General features: G+C 39.0%; 1 protein-coding gene across 3 annotated transcripts in view; it reads right to left on the reverse strand.

The window, feature by feature from the left end:
- Positions 1-1624: 1624 nt before the first annotated feature.
- The window catches only part of PNPLA8 (patatin like domain 8, phospholipase A2), a 46257-nt gene continuing 32718 nt past the window's right edge, over positions 1625-15163 (reverse strand). For all 3 annotated transcript variants that reach the window (XM_081022338.1, XM_081022336.1, XM_081022337.1), the window contains exons 8-10: positions 14266-14460; positions 5365-5560; positions 1625-3056 (exon numbers count right to left, since the gene is read on the reverse strand). In XM_081022338.1, the coding sequence (XP_080878464.1) occupies positions 2782-3056; positions 5365-5560; positions 14266-14460 (666 nt within the window). In that variant the 3' untranslated portion in view covers positions 1625-2781. The remainder of the gene's footprint in view (positions 3057-5364; positions 5561-14265; positions 14461-15163) is intronic.

The following is a 15163-nucleotide window of genomic DNA, read 5'->3' on the forward strand; positions in this document are numbered from 1 at the left end:
ATCAGGCGCAAGTCTCAGATTGGTCAATTTCTCAAAATACAGCAACGCTGAAGAACCAGCATCTCTCTGATGCGTTGTACGCAGCGTGTCCCAAACCTCTTTCGCATTTTCTAAATGCTGAACATGCACCAACTGATCATCTGAGACACACAGAATTATAGCAGTCCTGGCCCTTACATTCTGTGACTCCCAACCTCTGGTTGGTGCTGCAGGGATGGGGTTTTCAATTACATCAAAAAGCCTCTGATTCTGCAGCAGGGCCTTCATCTTTACAGACCAAGATGAATAATTGTCATTGGTTAAGGGAGGTGGGCAAGGCAAACCTCCCCCTTTCTTGGCATCCATCTTGAAGCCAAGCCTCCAGCTCACTGTCAAACAAACTGTAAAATCCAACAGTTGTTTTTTTCTTTCTCACGCAGCAAACTGCAAATTGTTTACGCTCTTTGCACCTGGCAGCTAAACTCAGGCTGCTATTGAAAAGTCCCTTCCAAGAGCTCGTAAACTTGTAGCCAAAACATTCTCTGGTTTTGTTTCGCTTTCCCAGGCTTACACGCAGAGTCCAGCCCCTTTGCCAGTAACTTTCCAGGACCGTTACCTAGCAACAATGCATTTCAATAAGACATCTTATCTACCACAAAAATTTGTGGAATGCAGGCTTCAGCCTTCAAGCTGCAGGCCTCTTCCTCCGGAGCTCTTGTTTTCTTTGAAACGCAGCTCCGTGAACCAGGGAATTAATCTTCCTGCGTTCACACTTTTAGCCCGAAATGCAGCATACCTTGAACTTTGTTGCTCTGGAAAACACCTCTTCTTTCCATCAGCTGTCTGTGGAGCCTCTGGCTTCTTTCAGACGCTTCTCTTCCTCCTTGGAGCAGAGGAGGACAATCCACCAGCCTCTCATGCAGATGTCCGATGAATCGCAACCATCCTCTGCTACCACTGTTGGAATTCTGCCTGGGTCAGAGGAATGTGCCACAGCGTAGGCACCGGCAGATATTCCTGTCGACCTCCCCGCGTCTCCACTCTGCTGATAAGCAGGCGAGGTCCGGCGATTCTTCTCAGATGTATGAGAGGAACACACCGTTCTTCCTCTCTCCCCTTTGGTGTCCCCAGGGAGGGGAAAGAAGCAGACAGAAAACTATTTACATCATTTATTTCTGCCTCTTACATCAGTACGGAGAATCATGTCTGCACTCAACAACAGCAAGGAGAAACTCCTCCCAAGTACATCCAGTACGGGTCATATGACACACACACACTGAGCTAACATCCGGTGCTCAGTACAGAATGGACTGCCCCTTTGTTCCCATGGCAACAGTCACAAACATCCTGTCTGGCTTTCCAGCCACAAGCAGCTGGCTGAGCTGCTAGAGCCTTTGCTTGCTGCAGCATTGGTGCTTTATGGTAACAATTCATGGGGTTTATGAATAAACACAACTTGAGAGTGTTTGAAATCCCCCATTGCCACTTTAGCGTATCAGAATGAACCATGATTAGCATAGATGAGTCTTTTTTAGAGTTATCTTAAACACTGGTACTGAAGTCATATCGACTGCTAACTGGAGTATACAAAGTTACACAAGGTTAAAACTCAAGTCTTAGAGCAATTCAGGCATAGAACATGAGGCACATGAGTAAACCTGTTTATTTTTTTTTACCAGTAACTAGACTAGGCTTAGTATACATATCACTAAATAAATCATACAGTACTATGAACATATAAGAAATCATGTTACAAATTTATTTTCTTACTTTCAAGACATGAGTTTGTGTTGTTTTTAGACAGGGAATTACTCTGGAATAGAACCTTTGAACTTAAAAATTCTGAAAAATATAAGTAGGTTACTACTGTAGACCTTACCGTAATCAGCCAAATACTGATAATGTAAACTGGATAAAATATTGAGACCCAATGCACAATATACAAAGCATTTTAACATTATTTTAAAATACAAAAGAAATTGTTGACATGCACAGACTTTGTGATAAGGCAATTAAATTGCCATTAAATAGACGGGATGGCATTTAGTGGCAGTGCCAAGAACCTGTAGAATACTGCAGGTTTATAATACATTGCAATCCAATCTGATATCAGACAGTTTTGTTCCAATAATTTCTATTTGACCAGAGTAGTTTTATTTATTCTGGCATAAGTGCTTTGTAGAGCAAGCTGCCCAGTTGGTTTGTTTCCTCTTCTCACATCAAAAACATTTTTAGTTAACAGGTAAACCACATTTTGTTTTTGACAACATGATTTTGGTCTGCGTTTCCAACACATAACAAAATTTGTGTCCCATAATTGTCACAAATTTAGGCAGACCCTAACGAATGTCAGATAAAAAAAACCCAAGCCATACCAGAATTGTACTTCTGAGGAAGTTTAGGAACACATATCCAATAAAATCTTCACTTCAAGAACTGAAAAAAACCAGACATGAATTCTTAGATTCCACTGCATAAGTAGAATGCACCTCCACCAATGCAAAAAGGTGTGCGAGGGTCATAATTACCCTCATCTGCATCCTGCAGAAATCTACTTTCAATCTAGCCCAGGGTTCTAGATTGGGGGAAGAGGAGGGGAAAGAATAAGAGATTGTGGAAACTTCCCTGTCTGCTTTAAGTGCCATTGGTGTGTCACTGCTGACTGAAGTACTTTCCCCCAGCCTATCATGTTCATTATAATCACAAGTAATTACATAATGACTTATAAATGTTGATCCCTTTTAGCACAGAACGGATTTCTGAAACAAGGTCCACACCTGAGACTTTACAAACTTTACATATTCACAATTTGGAAATAATTGGAAGCCCTTCGTACATGTCAGATTTTAATCTTATCCAGTCGTTAAATTTCTGCAAAGTTGTTTTCTCCTGGGCTAATATTTTAGCAGCTTTTTTCAGTTTTTCTTCATTTCTTTCTAAATACCGGATGCCATCAGTCCTCAACTGATTAAGCTTTTCTTTGCGATTTTCATCCAGAGCTATATCTTCATTCATCAGAGGATTAAATCTGAAGTAGGTGTCTGAAGGCAAAAGGGCATCCAGCATAGTGTGGACTTCTAGTTTTAAAACCAACACAATAAAAACAAAACATTAGTTTGTTAAGACACAGGCAAACTTTACTTAAGAATGAGGAATAGGTTGAGGTGTAGCACCTCCTCCCCAAATTTAAAGGGTTCTTGCTTTTTAAAATGGAACCCCCACACTCCACCTTTTGTATGATTGGCTCATGGTGTTTAAATACATGTCCCTGCCACCATCATGTGTAGTTTGGACTCAAGTATCTACTCACCATCGTCTTACTTATCCATGATGGCAACCTTACTCTAAAAATATTTATTTGAAAGAAAAACAGTTGTTTTAAAATAAAACACAGTCTAAGGGAAGCATGTTTCAGCCTGGAATGTGGTATTCAAATAAACTTAGTCAGTAAGTACGTGTACCTGTGGCACTCAATAGCCCATGGTGCTCATTTGTTACTGAAATGTATACACATAAATGTGATATAGATGCATACCCAATTATTTATGCTTAGAACATTTTTACATGCAGCTTTACGTTATAAGAAGCCGGTTAACATGAGGCCATATCCGCACTATGAACCAAACATTACCTGGCCCACTGCATCCCTACATTTGTATCAGAGCCACCCCATGGGGCCCACCTTATTTCTGTGATTTTAAGATGTTTTAATGATGTAACTGCCCTGGGACATTAGGGTAAAGGGTAGAATGATAATGATGATGATGATGATGATGATAATGATAATAATAATAAAATTAATAATAATAATAATAATAATAATAATAATGTATTTTTAAGCAGCCAACTCACAGGAAATCCTTTTGACTTTGCTCTTTAGAAGTGAATGTTGCATGGTGACATTACTGGTTTGGGAAGTGAATAATCTGTAGGCTATGGCTATGTAACTAACCAATCATTACAACAACCCCAGAAGCAGAAAATCACATAATGCCTAGCCCACCATTTGACCAGAAAATCAGAAATCCTTTCATTGTATTCTGACTCCCGTAAATGGTGCAAAAGAGGCTCAGCTGTTACACGATAAATTTTAAAGCCAGGCGATTGTCAACAGTAAGGCACTTCTCTGGCCACAGGAATACAATTTTGGGATTAGGGACACCTTCTGAGTAGCCAAATCCTTGCTGAAATGCTACACCTGGCCCTTTAGTAATAATAATAGAAGTAATCATCATCATCATCATCATCATCATCATAAACAGATCTAGAGCAACAGGACTGTGAAACACAGTTCTCTTCCCTGGCACTTCTATGGTCTATGCTAGCCTTTCCCAATATGGTGCCTTCCCTGTGTTGCTAGGTTACAGCTCCCATCAGTCCCAACCAGCATGGAAGGGGATGCGAGTTGTGGTCCAAAACATATGGATGCCACCAAGATGGCCTTTCTCATAAAATATCTAATATAGATTTCACACTAAAAACAATTACACAACTTCACTTTTAAAAGTCACTCCTGTTTTAATTTAGTGCCTCTCTTCACAGCAACACAACACGACTATGCAATTTATATTCTGGTGGTATTCTGTATCAATCCCAGAAGGTTTTCAGTTTTAAAAGAGGCAATGTGCTGCTGGTTCAAGTCAAACAAGTCCTTAAAAATAATTTAGATGAATGTGCAGAATGGAGGGAGATAGTGCTTTTCCACCAATATCAAAATAGGAGATTTAGAATTATGTTGCTACTTAACCACTACTCCCAGCATGCTCAAACCTATACCAGTCCTTGCCATGATTATTTTAATGCTCATTCTGGCATCCCTCCTGAATTTTAAGGCAAGCAACACCTCCATCAGCACTATGGCCCATTTTTAGATATGATGTATTCATCAATCAAAGAGAGCTTAATAACAGCATAATCAAGGTACAGTCTCAAGCAGTTAATTTAAATGCATATTTGGCATGCTTTATCATCAGCTGCCAGCACAATCCTTATTCACCAAATATCCAGTGCAATATAGTAGTCTGACAAAAAGGCTAAATATTAAATGTATCAAACACACAGACTCATACACAGACTGATTTAACACAATGCATTCTAATTCTCTTTTTATGCTGGCTTTGTATATGAACTAAACCCCAAATCCTCACATGGATGGCGGGAGATAGGGATTAACAAAATAATCTCAATTTGAACAAAGATTATGAAACATGCCCTTGATGGAAACAGAATGTCCTTTGATGTTTTGACTACTGGTAAATCATTTTTTAAAAAATATCCATGTATGCTATGCTATTCCTAGTCATGAAAACCTGCATTTTAACTCTACAAAGAGCTACAAAAAGGCATAATATGAAAACAAAACAACCTTAGCCAGTAGGTACCAACCTTCAGTATCAGTGGCACTGCTGATGACATTAGTCAATTTAGCTTTCAGACTTGTATAGGTGACGTTAGGTTTCCCTTCATTTTCATATCGACCTGTTCCCAGGGATATTACACACTGCAGTGGAACATTTGGCCAAAGACACTTGCATTCGTGCACTGCTAAAGCTGTAGGATTATTTAAAAGCAGGCCTCCATCCTGTGAATAATAAAAAAGGAACAAAAGCAAGGGGTTTGAGCCATTCATAACTATAAGCGTATCATTAAAATATTACAAGATGCAAATAAAAAGTCCCAGTGTTCTGTTTTTATTCGCTTTCTGCCAATACTGAAGCAAGGAAGCTACTTAAAATATGCTGCTGTACATGCTCAATTAGTAATGCTACTCTATGGATTCTATGTGACTGGTAAATTTTGTTTCTAAACATGTGCGGTATCAATAGCTTTAGGTAATTTAAACTAAGTAAAATATATACATTAATATTAAACAATCATCCCTTTGATGAAAGCCTCAGGCAGACAGAACAGCCATAGCTTTAGATGACAGCACAAAACTGTTGAACTATGGAGGCTTCAGTCTACTAGTAAAGGGTACTGCTCTGTTCAGGGTACCCGTCACTCCGTTGCCCTAGTTCTTCTTCTGTTTCTTCCCAGCACAATGGCCAGCAATTCTGCGCCTACAACCATGCTCAGTCCTCACTGGTCTACTATAAAGCATACGTCCAATGCTTTAAATTTTAATCATAATAAAACAGATATTGAATAAGTTTGTACATAAGCTATTGCATGGACACTTCTTTTGCACATAGATTGATTGCAGTTATGTTTACTACAAGCCTAGAATATAAGCCAAATAGCCTTTTCAGACATTTATTTCTACTAGTTCAACAGGACCTATGTTGAGCCTTTCAGAAACCTACAAAAATTTTTGTTTTGCAGGGAGTGCGTGTAGCCTTTTAGCCGCTGGCAACAGAATGATATTTTAGTGGTACAAGACACTGCAAACAAACATTTCCACATAAAATATTAAAGGGTTCTTCATGCACAAATACATAAATTGTCTGCTGAAACCCTGCTGGAGCTATAGTTGTACCTCCTATCCTCCAGCAAAAAAGTAAAAAAATAATAATCTTGCATCCTAGCCTGTGCTGGGAGTAGCTTTTCTCCAATAATGGCATTGACATTTTTTTGAGGGAGGGGGCAGAACTACCCATACAATCAACTGCAGGTACTGCTGTCTATGAAATGGGCTCTGAAATTTAGACCACTTTCCCCCTTGAGATCGTAATATGCAAAACCAAATTCTGTTTCCAAAGGCATGCAAAGACAAGTGCTGTTGGTTTTTCCATGGGACTAAATATTTTTTTTAACTGTTCTAATTCTAAATTTATCACATCACACCACAAGAATATCCAAATCACATCTACTTAATATATTGTTCAAACTGCAGTCCAATGAATTCTTTATTGAAAACAGAAACTCTTTTTTTCCACAGCTGCAGTAGATAAAGTAGGATGCAGATCATTGGCCTGTTGAGAAAGTCCTTTGATTAAGCTTTCAATACAATCTACAAAAGCTTTTTGAACTCTTTCTGGACCAATTAGTATATTGTGCCTTCAGCAGAAGTAAGAAGAACAGTAGCCTCTTAGTGCACATTTTAAAATTTTGGCTAAAATCAGATTTCGCCTCAGCACCCATAGTAAACACTGTGTTTGTTCTATGAATAAGTCTACTGAATTCAGTTTAATACCCTGGTTCTTTTAAAGCTGAAGATAGTAAATATTAGGAGCAGCATCCACTTGGGATATGTAACATTTAATTTTAAGCAGACCAGATTCATATAACTCTACCTCATATGTGCTATAACAGTCTAAAGTCATGATCCTGCAAAGACCTTTTAAGGCCTACTGATTGCAAAAAGTCACATTCCACCCGACAGTTGTGAAAGGGACAGGAAAGAGAGCTAAGGCCTCTCTGTCAGCCTGGCTAGGGCCAACTGCCACTAGGGCTGCCCCTAATGAAACTGACCCCACCAGTGGCCATTCTGTCTGGGTTCCCACAGCACCACCACACGGTACAATGCTACGAGTTTTAAGAAGCATGTTAAACTATCAAATCCTATGTATTTTCATTATATAGAACACAGGAAAACCTAAATGGACAAAAGCTACACGGCTTTCATATGAGCTTGTTAAATGGATGTTTCCGTCTGCAAAAGGCAGATGGCCAACTTGTGCTCAAAAGGGCAAACAAGAGTTCACAAAAGCTCAGTTTTGAACATTTAACATATTGCGGCTTTGCTTATGCTCTAACTGCAGTTTCTATTTGCTTTCGTAAATATAGAACGTAACTGAGGATCTGTTTAACTACAGTTTGATCATTTGTTTAACGCTTTGCATCGCTAAAGGTTAAAGCTGAGTTTAAAATTTCACAAGAGCAGACCAACCACATAATGGCATCTTTAAATCTCATATCCCTAGATACTTTAAAGTGTAGAAAAATTGTTATGATGGATGCCCGTCTCTTTGAACTGAATGATCTAGCAACAGCCATATGAAGTGTATGCACAAGCCTTGGATTTTATTCAACTGCGTGGCAACTGGCCAAAAGTGACAAGCACTTCATTCCATTTATTCTCTTTTCACTTCTCATGTTGCCTTTCCTTGCCCTCTATTTTGTCTTCCCTGCTCCCTATTTATTCTTATTCCAACTGCAAGTTTCTCTCTTCACTAGTCCCCAAATATACATGAGCCACCCCTGCCTCTCTTTGTACTCTTGCATTCTTACATTGATCCCTTGCCCCGCTGTTGCCATAAGCACACTGGGAACATTTAAAATGTTTTATGCCACTTTTGGCTGTGAATTAAATTCAAATTTAATGCTTTGACAAAAAAAGAAAAAAGTATCTGACAGCTATTGCAATCGTCAACACAGAGCTTTGATCTCCAGGCCCTTTCTGGTATAAAAGTATTTGCTTATTTTTAGATTGCGACTTCTAAATGTCAGACTGGCAACTGCCAAAGGAATTTATCTATGCCACTTTTTTATTATTATTTAAGAACTTTTTTTAAGTGTGAAAGAAACAAATTATGGGGCAGAAGACTGTCACTTCTAACTTAGCTTTGTTTGTTCCTTGCCAGATCAAAGACAAGGTTTTCCTTTCTCTTTCTCTCTTTTTTAAAAAAGAAGTCCCATGTTACGTGCTTTACTCAAAACATGTACATGGCAGTAAAGAGACAGAAACCTAAAAGTTAAATCCCACTGAGATCCATTCTTTTAAAACTTGAATTTCTTCCTTTAAGAGCTATCCTGATTTCCTTCTCCCTTTCTCACAAAGTGCTGCAGACCTCCCTGCTGTTCCTAGTGGGTGATGGGGAGGACATTACTTAATATGCATGATTTTTAGACGTTGCTGGGAATTTTACCAGTTGTCTTCTTTAAGATTTCAGAGCTCATACACTCAAGAAAATAAATTCTATTCTTCCTATTTAGTATTTTACTGCCTACTCTAGGACAACTGGTGGCAGCACTTTTTAGAACGTTCTGTTGGTACTGGAATATTTGGTATTGTAACAAGGGGCATCAGGACACCTTTGGCAACAAAAACCAGGGCAAAATACATCCATCCTAAACTCAACAGGCGACTACTAATTAAGACTTTAAAATCTTGTTACTCATTTTCAACAGCACCGTACATGTAAAGCCTATTGTGCATTCCCCCCCCCCAATAAAAAGCCGGAATTTCAAGTTACACTGTACCAGGCACTTTCTTCTTTTTCCTAAAACACAGGTTTTTTTACTTTGACACAGAGAAGTTATGTGAACTGAGTCCCATGGCACTGAAAGATGCGATTTAGCAAAGCCAATTCCAATACTTGGAGTTTGCTAGCTCCATAGCAACCATTTCACCTCAATGCCTGCGCAGACATGCTTTGCATTTCGAGTTCATTTTCACAGACTTGCTCTGTTTACCTTCATTGTGCTTGTGAAAAAGAAAACTCCAAACTAGCCAAGGGAATATTCACTTACAGAATTGTTCTATTTAAAAATTAAATTCAGCATTGAAATATGAATATTGGGCTTCTGCTATACGCAGAAGAGGTTTTTAAAATTGCTGTCTTCTGAGAATTTTAGCACTTTCTTTTGTTTGATAAATATAGGATGGAACAGTCAAGGTAAAGTATGATAACACAAGCATTAATGGAATGACATTCTTGATTACATGAGCATCTTTCAATTACTCCACTGAATTGTGGATTTTTATTTATATAAACAAATTAAGACTGATCTTTAACATTTATTGGTATGCCTTGGACTCCCATAAAAGCTGTGTGTTCAATAAACACTCACTTAGTACAAAAGATGTGCTTTTGCATCACTTAAGACTTACAACCATTTCTATAGTATTTAAAATGGGAATTAATACTTGTACAACAGCAGAAAAATGACACCACCACAATACTAAACAGAAAAGAGCATTTCAGGGAAAAGAAAGGACATTAGTTCAGGTTGTCTTTAAAATTGGGCAAAGCCAAAGTCTGTACTTAACTGTCTTAGCTACAGAGTTCTAGTTTGCACTCTCTGTTCACTAGTGTCACCAAATCACAGTTGTGATACCTTTGTAGTCCCTGGAGTTCCAAGTTCACACTTCTCTCATTTTTGATGGCAAACACAATACTGCCTCTAAACAGATGAGTGAGGAATAAAAAGCATCTCTGGACTACACTGCAAAGAGGTATTAAGGGTACCAAAACCATGTCTGGGTTAGCAGCTGACAATCCCATCCCAATTCCATAGCTGCCCTCAACGCACACAGTTCTATTCCCTGCCAATTTCCAGTACTGGAATTTAATACCATGGCAGAAAGGCATGGGAGACATTCCTGGGAGAAAGCATTCTTATCATGTTCCAGTATTCATACCCAACTTAAGTCCTGTTACTAGAAAATGGCCAAGGAGATGAAATCAAGCACCCTTAGCTCCATGCCACAAATAGTAGAAGGTCCCACCCCCCCCTCTCCATGTCTATCAATTTTTAAAAACTTGAGCCCATGATATGATAGAAATGCTTCTTGTGTTTTGTTAATCTCCAATGATATTTCAAAAATTATCCTACGTATCTGACACAGTGATCCTAAGAGTGAAGCATGGGCATAACAGGAAAGACCTTGCATAAAATCTTAAAATTCTCATGTGGATATAAAGTCTATTGATAAAGGCAAGAGAAAGGAACAAAAACAACATCATTTGATTGTATATACGGTATGTTGGAAACAGGCTCCCAGTTACTGTTATGAAATGAAAGCTTTGAAAACGTTTCAGAAAGGGTCACACTCTTCCTTGTCCTATTTGCTCGTCCTAATACAATTGTTTTACACATATGGAATTATTTAACCATCCTTAATTTTTGTTTTGTATGGAGTCCTTTTTACATATGGAGGTTTTTTATTATCTTTTTTTTAACCGTGAAATTGTTTCAAGGTATTTTATGGGAAGCAATTCATAAAAGGACTCAAAAAAATACAAGTTGCGACAAAATTATATTGGGCTTGCTTGCCAAAAGAATTAATTCTTCTTCGTGTCAGGAGCCAGTTGCCATTCTGTATGGCAGAGGAGCATGTAACACTAATCCAGGGTAGCTAGCATGATGCTTTCCAGATGCAGTTGAACTACAGTCCCATCATCCCTGACCACTGGCTGCAGCTCAGAGTTGCTGGACTCTCCTTCATTGGAGGATTTTAAGCAGAGGTTGGATGGTCATCTGCCATGGATGCTTTAGCTGAGATTCCTGCATTGCAGGGGGTTGGACTAGACGGCCCTTGTGGGTCCCTTCCAATTCTATGATTCCATGAAGCCCAACACCTGGAAAACTTTGACAGTATCTATCGAGCACCAGTATGAAAATGAGTTTAGTTGTGTAACACACAGTCAATGCAGGAAGTATTCTAAGCAGATGGCAGATTATAAAAGGTGTTTCAAAGAGAAAAATACTGGCAGCTGTTGCAGCGACTGTGACAATAAAATTTAAGTACAGCAATTCAGTGTCTTGTACCATGCAGGGAATTCTGAGAACAAGAGAAGGGGAGTGGATTGGAAAGTTTTACTACATCCTAAGTGGTCTGATCTCACCCCCTCCTCATTCTTCCAGAGAAATACTTTTTCAAGCACAGGTGGAAATAAATCAGGGCTTTTGGAAAAACAACAACAAAGCAGCATATCTATACTATCCTGCTTGCCTGGAAGATAATGCTTCCCAAGATTTGTTCTGAAGCACTGTTCGCTTCTGAGTCACAATAAAAAACCCCCCAAAATACAAAATGTTCCTCGCTGCGGAAGTTAAGTCTTCATGAGTTGGAAGGTAACAGGAACTGTGACCCTTAAATGTAACAGTTGAAAACAGCTCTTGAGTAAAGCTTATTCTCTTTGTATCACAAGCCCCTTTTTAAGATCTGCACAACGCAGGGTTTTCCTATGCTTTTAGCAGCTGCTTGCAACATTTTGAGAGATGTAGCGTTTCCCCCCCTTTTATCTATTTGTTTCATATACCACAGAATACCAGCCCTGCCACAATCCAGAGATCACTGATCATTATTTATACCTCCCGGTGGGTGGTATTTCAGTCTATACTGACTAATTGCTGTCTGGGTTGTTGAGAAAGTTCACTGGTCACAACAGTTCTATTTATTGACAGGTTGGAAGAAGGAGCAGCGTCTGTAACACTCTTTGTATCAATCTGCATGTGCTACGGGAATGCAGGTTCTCTTAACTTCTCCTTCCTCAAAACCAACGTGAACCATGTAAGCCTAGGAGTGCATGCATTAAGTATGTTAAGAAAAATGTATAAAATATGCTAAGTGATGCAATAATGAATAATGATATGCCTTGCATGGTCATTTGTCATGCTGGCTGAGGCTATTGGGAGCTGGAGTTCAATGACATTTGGATGGCCACAGGTTTCCCAGCCCTGCCATATAGAACTAACCGCCACGTATCCTTAAGCTTTTCTTCAGAAACCACTGTTTGTAAACCTCACTTGATTTTAAACAAAGCTGCTAACTACTACAGAAAGCAAACCTGAACCATTCGATAACAGAAACTAGCAGGAAAATAAATTAAGCAGCGACAGAGACAAGTATTAACAACAAATATCTCTTAAAAGCTTCATCATTCAGAGTGCCTTCAGGTGTCTCTGGAGCAGCCGTTGCGTAAAGCTGGCATTGCCACCAAAGAAGTTCTCCTCCAGGCAGACTCCTGCTGAGCTTCAGTCTACAAGGGCACTCAGAGAGGATCACAGCTACTGAACTGAGAGCATGAGGGAGGATATACAGTGGACGCTCAGGTTGCGAACGTGATCCATGCGGCAGGCGCGTTCGAAACCTGCAGCACTGCGTCTGCGCACGCGTGGGTTGCGCTTCGGCGCTTCTGTGCATGCGCAACCACCGAAACCCGAAAGTAACCCATTCTGGTACTTCCGGGTTTTGGCGCGTCTGTAACCTGAAAAAACTCAACCTGAAGCGTCTGTAACCTGAGGTATGACTGTACAGGGGAAGACAAGAACCTAGGGTCGAAGCAGTTTTAAGGCTTTGCTAGCTAGGAATCAGCACACTGCCCCAAGAAAAATCCCATTGCTGAACAGACTGTATGCAAATATGGAGAACGAACGAAGCTATTAATTTAGTTCTGTGCAACAGAGATCTGGGGGAAGCTGCTGCAGGGAAAAGGAAGGGGAAAGTGGTGAAGTGATTTTCACCAATTCCCCTTTCTTTCTGCTACCCACCAACGCCCCAACAGAGCATCTTCTCAGGGGGCAAAGGAGGAATTAACAAAAATAGTTCCTTCCCGATACTCCAGTGGGAGGATAACACAAACAGAAAACCATCAACGGGATCTCTGGGCTGAACCCTCTGTGTCTAGTTCAACTAAAACCTAATCACATTTCAACTGAATTTAGTCTATGGCTATGATACCTTTCAATGTAATCACTATTTATTGTTAACCTGACAATTTAATATTTATCTTTCATATTTATAAATACTGTTGTCACGTCTGTTTGTTTTAGCTTTGCGCTGCATTTTAGTGCAGCAGTTTTATTTCATACTGTCTTCTAAAAATTGCAAGCCATCTTGAGGTTCCTGTTGGGAGGTGGGATAAATATATTTTAAAATGAACAGAATTCTAAGAGCGGTTTCCATTTTTCTTTTAGGGAAAAAATGCCATACTGCTGATCTGGTTTTCATGACCCTTCCTCACTGAAATCTATTTTAGCAAATTAGCAACATATGAAGCAGCCCTAAGACTCTCAATATTGTCACACATCAAAGAACTGGTATACTTAATAAACTGGTTCATTAGGCAGGAGGCAGAACTAAATGCAATGAATTTTTAATGCCACATATCAAAGGACTCTTCCATTCAATGAAAACATTAATTAGCATCAGCATACAACTCTCACAGCAGTTGCCCTGGCATTAAAGTTTGTCAGCATACCTTGAAACACGCAGGGCTTTGCTAGAGATCACAGAACTATGAAACCTTTATTGTAAGGTTAAGCAATTCACCAAAATCAGAAGACTCTTTGAACTACTGAAATCAATATTGCAGTATGAACACTGAATAGTGTTTCACTGCCTGAATTCATGGCAAGGAGCCATGGTTAATCTTGCTTCCCTAGTGCACATGCTCTTATCATACATATGTACCATATGTCTAAACCATGCCTGTGTCATATAAGGTACATACATAAGGCTCACTTTAAAGCAATATGTGAAATGAGCTGCAATCTTGTTTGATAGTATTTGCTGTTAAATAATTAATCCCATTTTAACTCCCATTCTACCCTAGATCAATTTTGTCTACAAAGAAATCTAATTATTATGATTTAAAGAAAAGCAACATTACAACCAACCTGATGAAGGTCATGGCCCAGGGCATACTCCTGGAAGTAACCTGGTGCAGCAGATGATGCTCTGATAGCTTGCCATAATTTATACTGGCAACTTCCAGGATAGTGAGACTTGACTCCGGGAAGGTGATTGTAATTTCTAAATACAAAGGCTTTCAACGGTGTCCCTCTGCTTACAATGGTGCTTATTGCAGCCACCTGACAAGAACAGGGAAACAAATTATTAAATGAAGCCGATAACTGTTTCCTACGACTTCAGTGGTTAGAAATGGGACACATACACCTTATTAGACAAACTTTATTTTCACACTCAGTTATATGACAATATTGACGGTCAGATGTCTTAAATGGTCTTATCAGTCTAACACTTTGATTCGAGGATGCCATAATAGTTAAGGTTTTATAGAAGTGTTTCAGTAGTTTAAAGTACACACAAGAGAAAACAAATATTTACTGATCAATGGGGAAAATGTAACACATGGCACTTGTTATGAACAGTTAACTGAGATTACCTGAATTTTGGAGAAGGAAAAGATATAGAATAGAAATCAACCACACAGTCAGAAGATGGAAGGAATATGTAAATCCCCAACACTGTTTTTATTCCTCACATTTGAAGAACTTAGATTTGAAATTTACTACACAAGCATAAAGTGAGTGATAATTCATAAAGACATCATATGCTTTGATAAGAAATAAATTGCTCAAACCAACTAACTCCGTTATCATACAGTATCTTGAAACACTGTAGTTTGTGAAGGTAAAATAATTTGCAAAAACTTTTAGAGATTACTTAGCAACTTTATTTTTGGGGGATATATGGTAACGTAAGGAAAGCAGGTTAGCTTATGGCAGCTTCACTGATGCAAATCTATGAAAAAGGTTAACCTAGCTGAAAAAA

Source organism: Podarcis pityusensis (genome assembly GCF_964106645.2).
Source record: "Podarcis pityusensis genome assembly, chromosome: 10".
Taxonomy (NCBI): Eukaryota; Metazoa; Chordata; class Lepidosauria; order Squamata; family Lacertidae; genus Podarcis; species Podarcis pityusensis.